The following is a 14,246-nucleotide window of genomic DNA, read 5'->3' as shown; positions in this document are numbered from 1 at the left end:
ATAAGCCAGCAAAGATGCTGGGAGGTTTTTTTCTTTGTCTCTCATGAGGGTTCCCAAAATCCTTCTGTTTTGAAATATGTACACTGAGCTGGCAGCAATGCTGCAATAGTTTTATCACAGTATGTAACTCCCATGCTAAATCTTATGCTTCCAAGCACCTGGAAGACATTTGCTACCAGCCAACATATGCTATTTCACAGGCTTATTTTATCTCTTCTTCTTAATAATATCTAATATTCAACTGTTATTGGCATCTGCTGAATGGCATGCATGATGCAGGCTGCCAGATCCATACCATTTTGTTTTCATTGCAAAATCTGAGACAGTGTGCGTGCAATCACAGGAGGGCACAGATGTTTCAGCATTCCAGCTTCCCAGCACAGAAAGGAAAAAACAACCAAAATACCAGTGAAATTCTAAGCCATGAAGATGTGCTTTCAGGCCCAGGTGTTTTGGATTGCACAGAGGGATACTGTGCCTATAATTTTTTTTCAGCGACCTTATGGTATTTTAATTATTTGTCATGGAAAGGCAAAGGCTGGTCAGAATAAAGCACAAATGGAAATGTCTACATGCATGAAAGGTCCAGAAGAAATAAAAGACTGAGAGCAAAAAGAAAGGTCTCCATGCTGGCCAAGGACATGATGGAGGGCCATCATCTGCGTAAACACTGAGGAAAGTGCTGTTTGCTGCAGGAGCCAGAGGCCAGACTCCAAGAAACTGACTCCTGGAGTTTATAAAAGCTCAGTCCAAAAGCCAGTTCATCATCACCAGCCCAGAGGACCTAAGGGACTGGACAAAAACTCAATACCCAAAATTCTCGATACTTTCTTCATCTTCCACATCACAAAGTTGTCCTGGCAGGAGGGCCTAGGCACACACAGCAATAGCTCTCATGAGAAGGAGTAAAAAACTCAGGAAAGAATGAGTGCGGGTGACTGAAAACTGTTTGCTTTACTTTGCTATCCCTTTCCCTTCCTACATGGTCATTCACTGAGGCCTTTTTAATGTTCGTTTCCTACAAAATGATGTAACTCATCTCACCAATTCTCAGAAACAAACAACTCCTTAGCCACAGGATGAGCTTTGGGTCCAGAAGCACCCATTCCACCCTAGGCACCAACCCCGAGTCTGCCGCAGTGGGACATGCTGAGGCCCTGGCTTGGGTAAGGTCACACCTCCAGCAATGGGCAAAGTTTAGATAAAGTCATTGGGCTGTTGTACCAAGAAGGCCTACTAGTCTCTAACAGTGGTCTCTGCTGGACCTGACCACATGCGACAGCCACAGTCACAGAAACAGCCAGAAAACATGGTCCCATTCAGCTTAGCAGCTGTACAGGGAAACAAGCAGCCACTGCTCTGCTCTGCTTCAAAATCCCCCTTATCTTCTGCAGGAAAACCTTTGAAAAACAAGGCACTCTCTGGAACATTTCTGGGTTTTTAAAGAATTCTTCAAAAACCCCAGATGAAAGCCAGGGCTCTCCTCAAAGTGTATCAGTGCAACTGTGCCTCTCAGCAATATTTCATCTGAATGCTCCCTGATTATAAGTGGGCTTGGTCCACTTGTGGAGTGGGGAAGTGCCATCCCTCTATCACAAATGCTCAAGTGAGACACAGGCTCTGCTGTGTTTTTCAGTTGTGCACAGAAAAAGAGAGCTGAATACGGAATTAAGCCCAGTTTTTGAATGGCTGTTCAGTACAGTAAACAACAGACCATCTCATCACCTGCAGTAATCACAGGATAACTTGCTTTTCTTGCTGAAAATGTAAACTTCAGACAAAAAGCAAAGCACCAAGAAGCTCTAAAAGGAACGGGTATTCTGTTTCTGGTAATCACCTTCTCAGTTACCTTGCAATCACGTGGAAAGGTGTAATAAAGATAAAATGTGCGTTTGTGCAGAAAATTCACCCGCTGTTTCATAAAGCAAATGATTTTCTCTGTGTTTGGTAATGCATCAAACTACTTTGGCCTTTCTTGCTGCAAGACTGCTTTTCTCCTGAATAAGAATAAACAAAACAGGCTGGAAGGAAGAAACAAAGATGATGAGCATACACTGAGCAACTGTGACACCATCTGCAGTGATATCCATGTGGTTTTTGTCTGTATTGTAGGTTACCCACGCCCAAAGAACTGGTGACACATGCAAGACACATGCAAGAGTCATGGATACACTCTCATGCCCACCTCTTCTCAGCTCCAGCTGCTGCTCCTAACCCAAGCTGTTGTTGAAAAAGGCTCGTGGCTCTGTTGGCAACCAATGCCCAACATCAGTGCGGCTTCTTGAGACCACAAGAGAAAATTAGAACAACTGCTTTGCCTGGGGCTGTATTTTCTCCCCTGTCGCTGTAGCTGAAGGTGACTCTCAAGCCTGAATACTGCAGAAATATTACCTGTGATGACTATTGCACTGTGTGTCCTGCTGGGAACACTCCCAGGTTGTTTTTTTTGGTGGAGCTGGATATCAAGGGTGTGAGGTTTGAAAATAAGGGCTTGTTTGGTCACACCCCATGAAAGGGAGCCCTGTCCACTCCAAATCCATTGGCGTGCTCTGCTTTCTTTGCATACTTCATGGCTAAAAAAAACATAGCCTGATTAACACTATTCAGTTTGAAAGATTAGTAATTCATAAATATTTAGGAAGATCACAGTACCTCGATACTTCAAATTCACGTCAACTGCTTTGATTCCACTCTTCTTTCTGTTCATTAGGCATTAGCATTTCTACACAATCTGCTTTAACAACCTATCTTGAAAAATACAGCACAGGAGGAGTCACCTAAGTCTCCAGTGAGAAACAAGCCAACAGAGATAAATAAAATGGCTGAAAATGTTGAAATGCGTGCAGTCTTTTGTTTACACAGCTCAAAACTAACACTTTTGTTAAGTGATGATGTGTGCAAACATCTATAATCCAGTGCTGTCAAGCCCTGGAGAAAATAAAATAAAAAGAAGGATATCCTAATAAAGCATGTAGAAAATTGCAAGCCTGCAATACAATCTGTCTTTGAGCTGGTTTGCATTGTGTGCTAAATGACGGGCTACAATCTTGTAAGGGACTTAATCATGTCACATGATCAACCACAGCTTAAAACAACAGCCAAAACATATTTTCCTCTGAAAGAAATATACCACAAAGACAAGGCAGTAAATGGAGCAAAACACGTGTGAGTTGATTGTTTAATAACTGGTTTAATTCAAAAGCTGCATCTCCTCTTTTCAACCAAGCAGTAGGCAGCTGACCTCATCAAATGCTGAGGACCAGGTACTTGGCAAAGGACATCAGTGGAGACACTCAGCTGAGGGTCTGATACAGTTCAGCTGATACAGTTCAGCTCTCAGCTGATACAGCAGTATATTGGAATGTAGCTATTACATTTTCATCTGCAGCTGCTCTTCTTTCAAGGGCCACATCCCATTCTCTTTCATCCCATATACTCTACGCTGTGGGTGAGCGACCACAAGGAAACAGAGCCTGGTCTGAGGAGTGAAGCAGTGATGCACTGGCTTCACTCTTCTGCAGTGCCATTGATGATGTGCTTGAAGGAGAATGGAGAAAATTTGTACCCGGCTCCCACGTAGAACTTGTTCTGAAACTCCACCCTGGGGAGGAGCAGAGGAAGGCATCAGTGCTGCTCACGGGCAGGATCTACCGGCAGCCAAGAGGCTTATACATGGCACCCATGGGAAGAGGGAGGCCACGATAGATAGCGGCCTCTGAGACAGGACATAGGCTCTTTCTGGAGCCAGCAGTGAGACACGGGCAGCCCAGGGAGCAACCTGGCATGCATCAGCTTAGACTTTCCATCAGCCAGCCTGGAAACGCTTGTTGTGAGGCCAGTCAGCAGAACCTTGCCTGCCTGGTAACCTGCTTCCAGCAGTTCTGAGAGCTGGGATAACTACCTGCTGATTTAACACTGTGGTGGGAGACAGACATCTCCCATGCCCTGCACAATGACAAGCACCTGCACCATGGTTTTCCTTGTCAGTGTTTGTGGTTTATGGTGGGACATTACATGATGAAAAAAACCACAGTTTGGCTGCTCAGGCAGGAAGATGAGTTATGGGGGTGGTAAAGGGTGTTTTGCCACCTTGGTCTTGCTTACATACTAGCCTGACAGTGCATCTGCACTGCTGTCTTTGCCTGCACTGACATCCAATTAAGGCAGATATAAGCTAACTTGAAACTGCTTTGCCACAAAGCCAAACCAGCCTGGAGCTCAACTTGAGCTGATGGTACAAGCGCTGACCCAGGTTTTCATCAGGTTTTGTGCCCCCAGCTGAACTCTTCCTGCCCTAGGCAGTCCTAGCTGTATAGTTTGACAATAACCTTTGACAGTAATTTTATTTGATGGTAACCTTGGGTGGGATACACAGCCAGTGGTGGGGCTGTAGAGCCTTTGAGCCTTGTCATGCAGGTCAAAGTGGCCTTGCTGGCTCTGCACATTTACCAGGACAGAACTGCAGGTTGCCACTGGCCTCACATGCTCACAGCCACCACAGGCACAGGAGGACAAGCAGGTTGCTCCAGGGAGCAGCTCAGAGCAGGGAGCTCTGACCTCCCTTTGGAGGAGTCTCCCTTGCTTCACTTGCCAAAAGCAACTGATGTTCTAAAGCACAGGTACTAGTACAGCATGTCTAACACTGGCTGACGGCGTCACCTGTATCCACAGCCTGATCCCTTCCAAAGACTGCTCCAAGAAACCTCCAGAAGACCACACCACCTACCAGTGCAGACGCAAGGCATGCAGGAAGGCAGAGAGCCCCTCCATGACCAGCAGGATGGCCACTGTCAGCACTGCAAATGCTGCAAAGATAATGAAGATGACAATGAGGCCTGTCCAGCCACTGCCGCTGAGCCCGTTGTGCATCACCATGGTCCAAAGTACCTCTGACAGCTCTGTAGAAACAAAAGGGAAAACAGTGCTGAGCAACAGCTGTGGACAGACATGCAGTCTGCCAGCTCACCCATTTTTCCCAGTCAGATGAATTGGCCTAGGATAAAATGCACATGATAGTAACATATACATGACAGTGATCATATATGGCCACCTCGCCTCTCCATGATGACCAGGGAAGGAAAGTGGATGCAGCTTGTTTTCCAGTGCTCCTCTTCACTGTGTTAGAAGCTGATGGTGCTGTTTTGGCTTAACTTTGCATCACAAGTCCATGGAAGCACACTACCAAGGCTTCTGTTAGCCTGTCATGATACACTCATCAGTTTAATTTACACTTCCTTAACATGGAAGGTAGGCAGTATGTGCAGCTTTCTAGGACTGCCTGCTGCTAAATCCCAGTGAACATGATCAATTGACATAGTCAATACACGTGCAGATTAGGATACAAGCTGCACTAATTGAACCTAGCTAAGACTCACAGGAGTCATGTAATTCCCATTTGTTCTCCAAACCACTTCTCCTAGGGTGTCATGGAGATTCTGTGGTGGGGGGAAAAAAAAGAAGAAAATTGGCTGGTCCCACCCAAGGCAGGATGTATTTGTGTTCAGGTTTCTTGCCATGCTCTTAAAGATTTTTTTTTTCTGCACAGGTTTATATCAACATTCACAGCACTGGAATATCTGACATGTACTCTCAGCTCAGTAACATATTCCGAACTTAACTACCCCAGTCACACAGGATAGAATCAGAACTGAGCAATTTTTCTCTTGTGATACAGGCAAAGCAAGGATTTAGCCCAGGTCTTCTACATCTGGATGCTCCAGCCACCAGTTCAGCCTCCCAGGGATCCCTTCCAATTGCTGCTCTCAGGAAAAAAGAAATCTTGTTGATGTAATTTTGTAATGCTGTAAAGGAATATGGTGGTTCTCCAGGCAGAATACATAGGACTACCCTTAGGTAAGCTTTTTAGTTGGTTTATTTTATTTTATTTAGATATCTCTCCTCCATGTAAAGCTAACGTGTATTAGCTTCCACTCAACTCCTACTAAGCTCATTTCTGTGCCAAGCAGTACAGCTCACCCCTGTCAACCCATGGCACACCACATCACAAGCCCTCCCCTTTTTGTTTTCATTTTTTTGTGTGCTCAATTCTTTAGGGCAGGTGCAACTCCTAGCCAGAGGCAGTACAGCAATATTAATAAAAAACATTTCAGAAAAATTAGAGACGTTGAAAACCTGAAGTTCCAGCCTGAGGCAGTTTCTAGTATTTGAGCATTTGTTTTTATCATAAATCAAGGCAAAAGACATTGAAATGCTGTACATTTTTCATGGAATGTAAGGTTCCACTGAATGTCGTTGCGAAAAATCCCAGTGAAAATGACAAATTCCAGAAGCTCTTGAACCAGATCTTTTCTTTCTAGTTTGCTGAACAAAATCAAAATAACTGTTTCAAGTAATTTTGACATTTGTCTGCATACCCTGAGGCTACAGCAAGTGCTTCTTGGAAAAGAAGCTATGGCTCCCATACTGCCTTTACCTCCATGGACTGGACTACCCATTTGGACTGCACCACCCACTGTGCCACACACCGTGAGGACTATTCCAGAGGGGTGGCTACAGAGCAGCGTGGGAAAGGGGCCCCAGCCAGTAAATGCAGTCAGGAGCTGACTCACACATAGCTGCCAGGGATCACCACTGAAAACTGAGATGGCCACCATGAAATGCTTGGATTGATCTAACCTGAAGCAAAATATCCTGAGACACAAATGGCCACAAGGAGAACTTGGATTTCGTGAAGAAATCTGCAGGAATACTCAAACACCAGCAGAAGCAGTGATCAGCATGGAGTTGCTGGTCAGGAAACTAACAAGTAGACAATCACTCACGTGCATGGGCCAAGCTCAGCGCCCAGAGCCGCAGGTAGGATGCTGTGTTGGAGATGCAGCCAAGGCAGTATTCAATGGTGTGGATAGCTTGGTGGACAAATATGTCTCCAAAATTGAACTGAAACAACATAAAACCAAACACATCTTATTAGTTCCTAGTTCAGGACTTCCTGGCTAACAGAGCAACACTCCACCAAAGGCTCTTCATACTCCTTCCTTTTCCTTGCTGTGTCCCGAGCAATGCAAAGATATTTCCCGGGTAAAAGGACTGATCTGAAAAGTGTCCATTCTGTATGATCTTCCCATACATTCTCCCTGGAGAAATACAATTCCAGTGAAAACCAAATGCTCGGGAAACAGCTCATATTCCACTCTTATAATTTCAAATATTTAAATGTCAGTCGAATTGCTAACAATGTGATTTCTAATAGAGACATAAGTCCTTAGGTAAAATAGTGGCTTTCAGACTATCTGCCTATGGGCATACACATTTTGTGAGATATCACTGGATAATTGTGTCTTATAATAATGAATAAGCAAATCTGTGAAGATTCTCTGTGACTGGGAACAGCCAGCAATATCCACACTCAATATTGTTGATACTCCCAACTGCCACAAACACTTCTGTTACTTTTTCCTGGGCTGTTGCCTACTGCAGAAGCTCTTGACAGTATCTGCCAAAGGAAGACTTTTCTCCTTAGTCAACAATTCTAGCTTCCAACTTTTAAATTCTCCTTTGCAAAATAAAGGAAGGAAAACTCTCTGACTCTTGGGAAAGGGTTGACCTTCTCTGGGTGCAATGTGGAAATAAAACAACCCTGAGGAAACAAAAGCTTGAGGTTTGTAAAAGTTTGAGGTTTGTAAGAATACCTGCCACCACCAGGCAAAACTGAAGGAAAAATGTAGGGGAATTAATTCAATGAAAATTCAAACCTCTTTCTGTTTGGAAACACAAAGTGCTACAACAATGTGTGTTGACATCTTGTTAAGAAGAAGGGCTGGCAACTCTGAAAAAGTCTTCTGCTTGACTTTGTGTCTTCTACTATTGTGTCTGTCTCGATAATTTTCTGTCCAAATTTTCTTACCTCTTCATCATCACCCTCATGTCCTTCATGGCCACCACTGTGGTCTCCCTGGGAAGCTTTCTTGGAGTGATTGGTCTCTTGGACATCTATCTCATTTTCACCTCCAGGGTTTCCCAAGATGGCTTGAGAACGGATCTTTCAGAAACAAAATGTAATAAATCTTTTGTGTCATGCTACAGGCTGATACCAAAATGAAGAAGTCCATGGCACAGAACTCCCTCAATAACCTCATGATGGGTAACACATGAAGGATTATATCATCAACATGAAGACAATTAAAAAATAGTCAGTCATCCTGGACTACAGAAACTGAATATTCCCATGGAATGGCTAATAATACCTAAATATTTTCCATCCTAGAGCATTTTCCAGTGCTTCCAACTATTCTATAGCTAGTTTCTAGTCTCACAATGTATCCCTTGACCCCACCATAGTAAAGTCCATCCCTTTTGGCAGTTGAGAAAACTGAGGCACATTAAAGCTGATGATCTCAATCAGATGGGTGCAAATCACAGGAATTAGCATCAAGTGAAAGAGCAACGAAGCTGGAAAGGATCATGTGACTCGATGAAGGTCACACATTTACTGGGATACAAACAGAAATACAATTCAAAGCTCTTGTTTCACTTTAAATTGACAAAAACCTCATGGCAACCCATTTTCTCCCTGTAATTATGCTTTATGGAGATTTTCTAGAGGCCTGATCTGAGTCTCACTGCAGAAACAACAGCACAGCATGAGAATAGCCCTACATCATGTAACAGTCCTCTTATACAGCATAACCAAATATGGACCTCATGGCTTCGCTCAGGTTCTGTCACTCTTTATAGCTTCCAGGAGGTTTCATGGGAAGGGTCTCATGACAACATGTTTCCTATTGCAGCAGTAATCACTGTCACACCCACTTTATCTTTGCTTTACCTGAATGCCGGCGCAGAAACAGACTTTGTTGCAAACGTATAAATCTGGGACAATGTAAGATGTGATCAGACAGCTAACATATGAAAATTAGGAATGGAAATACAGGAGCACAATAGGAGGTAGGGAAAACCTGTCAGATGTTGCTAGCATAAAAGCAGGAGATGAAGTCAGCCGTGTCAAGCTTCCATCCAAATCCCAGAAGAATGACAAAATAAGAAATTACAGTGCAGAGGCAGGGCTGCAAAGGTCTCCCAGGGACCTGGCCTTCAGTTATAGGTCAGAAGTGACTGCGTTGGAAAAGGTCAAGCAGCACAGCCAGCATCTCTTTCTTCAAATGGAAACATCTGTGCCCTATAAAAGGTACTCCAGGCACTAACTCTAACTACAAAGAGAAGTAAATCTTGACAGACAAGTAAAGTCCTATTAGTGTAATAAAGGAGAGAACTAATGAACAACTGGGAAACTGCAGCTGCTACAGTTATGTGCTGCAGAGCTGGGCAAACCACAGAGCCCATGGGAAGGAGGGCTCTGTTAATATGAAGGCAATCACTTAGGGAAGAAAGCACTGCTAGAAAGTGGGCAACAGCTTTTAAATCAAGCTTCTTCTTTAAGCAGTGTTTTCTCTCCAATACCAGGACTGTCAGAAATGCTCCATTTCTACAGAGCAGCTAACTGGTGGATAGTGGTGATTGTGCACTGACAACTGAGGTCTTTGCCCTGTCTTGGCTTTACCAGAACTTCAGTCTTTCTAAACCTTCTCTGATTTTGGATACGACATGTGAAAGAGCTTGATGTCAGCTTAACAAGTAGGGCATGGCCTTGTGACCAAAGCTCCTGCTTCCAGGGATATGTTTCCTTCTCTGGAGATATTTGACTGAACACAATCCTGAGTAACAAGCTCTAGGGGACCCTGTTTGAGCAGGGAGGATGGACTAGATGACCTCCAGTGATCCCTTCCAAACTTAACCATTCTGTGGTTCTAGTTTAGATGGCTCAAACTTGTCCATACACATGCCCTTGGTGTATGTGGCATAAAGCACACTTTGAACTCATCAGCGAGAGTCTGAGATCAGAGAAGAGCAGAATTAGATCGCTGCAAACGAGTTTTGGGGTCTATCTCCTCATCCTTGCCTCTGGTGTACTGAATCACCCTTGACTGATCCACATCCCTTACCATGCGCTGTGCTTTCTGGTGGTTGGCTCGGAGGATGAAAGGTTTAATTAGGAGCATCCAGGGAACAGCAATCAGAGCAAATATGACCAAGAAACTCTGCACTTCTTGCTAAAAGACAAAACAACAACAAGAGCAAGAAGTTACTTTACTTCCTTTAGCAAACTATATTTATGGTTAGAAACCTGATTCTGTAAAATGGTATTTTTTTTTAATACAACAGATACACTCCCTGCTTGGTTGTGTATCTTCTGCTTGTAAGGACATGAAAATAAATGTATACTGCCTAAGGCTCCAGAACACACTTCCAGATAGAAATGGTTGGAGATTTGGAGGTGAAAGGCTTTCATGCTGGAAAGGGTTAATTTACCAAAACCCAATGTTACTGACTTGAACCTGGCTGTCCAGTGTCCCAAGGGAATGTCCTAACTATTGTGGGAGCCAATCAGTCTGCCTTGCTTTGATCAGTGTGGCAATGCTGCAGTAAGAGCCAAGTCATTTAAGTCTTGCCCTGGATTTGCTCTAGATTTGCAATTCCAGAAGGGAATTGAATTCCCATAGCTTAGGCTTGGTACCACATTGTCCCCACAATATAAGGTGTTCTTTCAGTGCAATATGGCACCCCTATTGCTGTCCTAACATAACTGCTTGTATTTCAGAAAAAAAAATGACAACAAAACAAACAAAGAAAACCCTTAACTACAACTTCTGCATTTTCTTAAAGCTGGCTCAGATCTCAAATCAACTCATGATTTGTCTCATACAATATTGCATTCAGACTACCCAGGTGGATGGCACAGACTGTTATTGGTGGGACAAGAAGATAGGAATCTGAGAAAAAAAATTGCCATCTTGGGAAGTCTTTGGGTAACATTTCGCTTTGTAACAACCCAAAGCCTTTTTGAAGGCTGGGAAAACTGTGTTTTCCCAAACTCCCTCTGAAGCCTTAACACAGTTACTTGGAACTGATTGGCACTCTGTACTAAGTCTGACTCACCAGCAGCCCTAAAACTGAGCTCATGCTGAAGTGCCACAGTGTGCAACTGTATAGAAGTAGGTGCATACATATGGCTGGATGCTGCATTTATTTGCATATTCTTCATTGATGTTGCTGATATAAAATCAATCAAGAAAAAAATAGTTCCATGTTTTGACGAAATAAATAGAGATGACTTTAAAGGAAGTTTTCTCTTAGAGGAGATTTTTTTGATGGTACTTTTGCCTTTTTTTTTAATGGTACTTTTGCCTTTTTTTTTTAAGTGAACTCCCTAGAGGAGATATTTCTGACAAGAAGCTGCCATAAAATCCTCTAGGTGCTTCTATTTTTTTACATGAAATTGTGAAATATCTGACTTTTCCAAAGAAGAAATAAAAAATTATGAAGGGAGGGAGATGTCTCTAGCGTCATGACCAGACTTCAGGACAGCACATCTGCAACACCCAGCTCTGCACCTGTAATCACCCTTCTTTCCTTTTTTCACCAAAAATATCTTCAATTGCACCATTGTTCTTGTAAGGATAACACTAAGAATGAGGTTCTCTCTGCATCACTGATTGATAGCTTCTCTGTCCTACCTGTCTACAAGGCCAACACAAATACCAGAAGAATAAACTTCGCTTCTGTGACAGGCACTTGTGATTGAGTTTCTGAGCCTGTTCCCCATATCCTTATGCCCACTCTCCACAACATCCACTGCAAATACAAAACCAGCTACAGTAGAATCAAGCTGCTTGATCCATACCTGATGCTGATACAGTGGAGCATTTGAAGTGTCACCATAATTGAACAGAAACATGTTGATGAAGTGGATGAGGATGCTTGGTGCACTCTGGGATGAGTGGACATCAAAATGACACCATTTGAAAATAATCATGAAGACCAGGTAGCCAAAAAGAGAGATAATAAAAATCATCTCTGGAATGAATTGAAGGATAATGTTTATATATTTCCTGAAGTAGCTGGAAAAAATAAGGAAAGATAACTACAATTAATACACTAGGTATTAATACAAGTTTGCACCCACGTATGGCAGTACTGTACACTACTTAGTCTTTGGAAAACAACCTAATGAATATACAACTGTCACTGGCCAAGAAAGAAGTCTGTAATTACAGGCTATATCAATGAAAGCTATTGTTTAAATACAAGATCTTTGTTGTACTGATTACCTTCAGATTTTTATACTTGACTTACCAGTATCTCAGCACCTCAAAACATTACTACATTGAAATAGAAGCCAATTTTCAAAAAATGGCTAGTTTACAAAGTTAGCATTATACTCTGAGGAAGGTCAGAACCAGGTGTAGTATCAGTTATGTAGGGGCAGTCCTCTTTGTCATCTGCAAACACTTCTGTCCTTGAAGGTCACCACCTCATTTCAGCTTTGGAGAGTCTCTGAAGACAATAGTGTCAGCCCCTCCACTCTACCACCATGTCTTATTTTTTGTTGCAAAATATAGAGGCGGAGATGTAGACACGCAGACCCACAGATCCTGACCAAAGGCCCACTAAGCCAGGAGAAACTCACACACACACATACTCGGCAAGATTTCAGTGTGCTTTGGTTTAGACCAAGAGAGCTTGTCTTCCGAGAGAAAAATTGTCCATAGTGGGAGGCGCTATGTATTTTTAATTTAGTGTATTTCAGAATTTCTGCTATGTATTTTTAATATAATGTACTTCAGTATTTCTGCAGAATCAAGAATATAAGAAAGTTAAAAAGAGAGTTTATCCAAGAAAATATTTGCAATGTAATGGCTGTGCTTCAGACTTGGCACTGTATACCAACCACAGTGTAAGTCAGTCAGTGTATGGGGCAGTTCAAGTCATCAGTCAAAGACATGAGGCTTTCTTTGAATGAAGGACACTAGTTTAGTGATGAGGACCTGTGTGCTGCAGCAACAGGCTTGGTGAAACAAACTTACATGTGGTTGAAGAGACTGAGTATCACCCCAAAAATCATGTGCACAATCCCTATGACAACCGACATCTTCATTTTGTAAGAGTTCAGGAAAGTCAGCTTGTTTGATGCAACATTCCAGATCTTTGGGGAAAGGAGCAAAGAAAGAGAGAGAAGAACAAGATTTTCAGGTGTTTGATCAGTAACAGACTTGTGGAAGTTGTTGCTTTGACACCATCAATTTACTACTCTCAGTTGTAGTAAGAAGATAACAAGCAATGGAATTCTAATTGTTCCTTATAATACTTTTCACTCTGCCAAGCTTCTCATCTAAAAAGTATAAGTATTAGCCTTGTTTAATAGAGGAAACAACAGGAATGTTATATGATTCTGTGACTTTGCTTCAGCCCTCCAGAAACCAATGCAAAGGCTGGTAGCAGAACTTTTTCTGTGTCATTCCTTGTCTTTAGGCTGAGTCATCTTCTTGAGGAAAGATGGAAAGGCATGAGAAAATCCCTCCTGCTGCTATGGAAATTTGTTCCACCTTCACCAGAGAAGTACTGAGAGCAGAGCATTTTCGAACTTTTTGTTCGAAAAAAACCCCCAAAACTCTTTCCAGCTCTTTGGCCGTGGAGATCAGTATATCACCTGCCTCTCTGCAGTAACTTTTCAGTTATGTTAGGACAGTAACCATATGTCTCTTCTCAGTCCTGTCTTTTTCATGCTACAAAGCTTCAAGGTCGCTTCTTCTTTCCTCTACAACTTCCTAGAACCCCTAGTCTTCTGTCCTCAGAGAGAGTAAGCAGATACTACTTTTCAGACCCTAAGTGTAGTACCTGAATAGAAAGGAGGAAGACGGGATTATTTGGAAGGTGAAACATTAGCTTATGTGCCTTTGTCCAGCATGCTTTTCCCCCACTATAGCTACAGAAGACTGCCTAGCTTCTTCATCTCAGGGTGACTCTTTTTTTCCCAGGATACACCTCAGTCATCCCATCAGGATTTGCAAAATGCAAAGAGCCATCTGTCCTTCTGGGCAGATGACACGGATAATTTCAACAGAGAAAATTATCCCCCCCCCCACATGGGGGCTGATGCTTACAGTCTACCCCTTCCCTGCCAGAATTTGTTTAGCCATTCCTCCCTCCCAGCCAGGGGTCCCAGTCTCTTGAGCTGGCAGAAGCCAAGTTGGAAGCGGTAGTCTAGGTAAACCTAAATCAGGGATGTGTCAGGGCAACATACAGAAAACTCAGCTGTTTCTGACATGGCTTCCTGAACTGGACTGCCTACATCCTGGGCACAGCTTTAGAGCTGAGTTTATAAACAACTTACTACAAGGTCAATGTCTCTGAAAAGCAGGGGAAGCCAGTGTTTCTTTGTGTGACCA

At 43.0% G+C, this 14,246-nt stretch overlaps 1 protein-coding gene across 3 annotated transcripts in view; it reads right to left on the bottom strand.

The window, feature by feature from the left end:
- Positions 1–31: 31 nt before the first annotated feature.
- ATP6V0A4 (ATPase H+ transporting V0 subunit a4) overlaps positions 32–14,246 on the bottom strand; it is a 31,192-nt gene continuing 16,977 nt past the window's right edge. For 2 of the 3 annotated variants that reach the window (XM_027680512.1, XM_027680513.1), the window contains exons 15-21: positions 12,885–13,003; positions 11,702–11,918; positions 9,963–10,070; positions 7,868–8,002; positions 6,783–6,900; positions 4,727–4,898; positions 3,179–3,601 (exon numbers count right to left, since the gene is read on the bottom strand). In XM_027680512.1, the coding sequence (XP_027536313.1) occupies positions 3,508–3,601; positions 4,727–4,898; positions 6,783–6,900; positions 7,868–8,002; positions 9,963–10,070; positions 11,702–11,918; positions 12,885–13,003 (963 nt within the window). In that variant the 3' untranslated portion in view covers positions 3,179–3,507. Of the gene's footprint in view, positions 2,929–3,178; positions 3,602–4,726; positions 4,899–6,782; positions 6,901–7,867; positions 8,003–9,962; positions 10,071–11,701; positions 11,919–12,884; positions 13,004–14,246 lie in introns of those variants that run through there. The other variant, XM_027680514.1, reaches the window with a different exon arrangement.

The sequence above is a fragment of the Neopelma chrysocephalum genome, unplaced genomic scaffold (genome assembly GCF_003984885.1).
Source record: "Neopelma chrysocephalum unplaced genomic scaffold, ASM398488v2 Primary Assembly neopelma1_59, whole genome shotgun sequence".
Lineage (NCBI taxonomy): Eukaryota > Metazoa > Chordata > Aves > Passeriformes > Pipridae > Neopelma > Neopelma chrysocephalum.
Note: the sequence above shows the minus strand (reverse complement) of the source record. Positions and strands in the feature narration are given on the sequence as shown.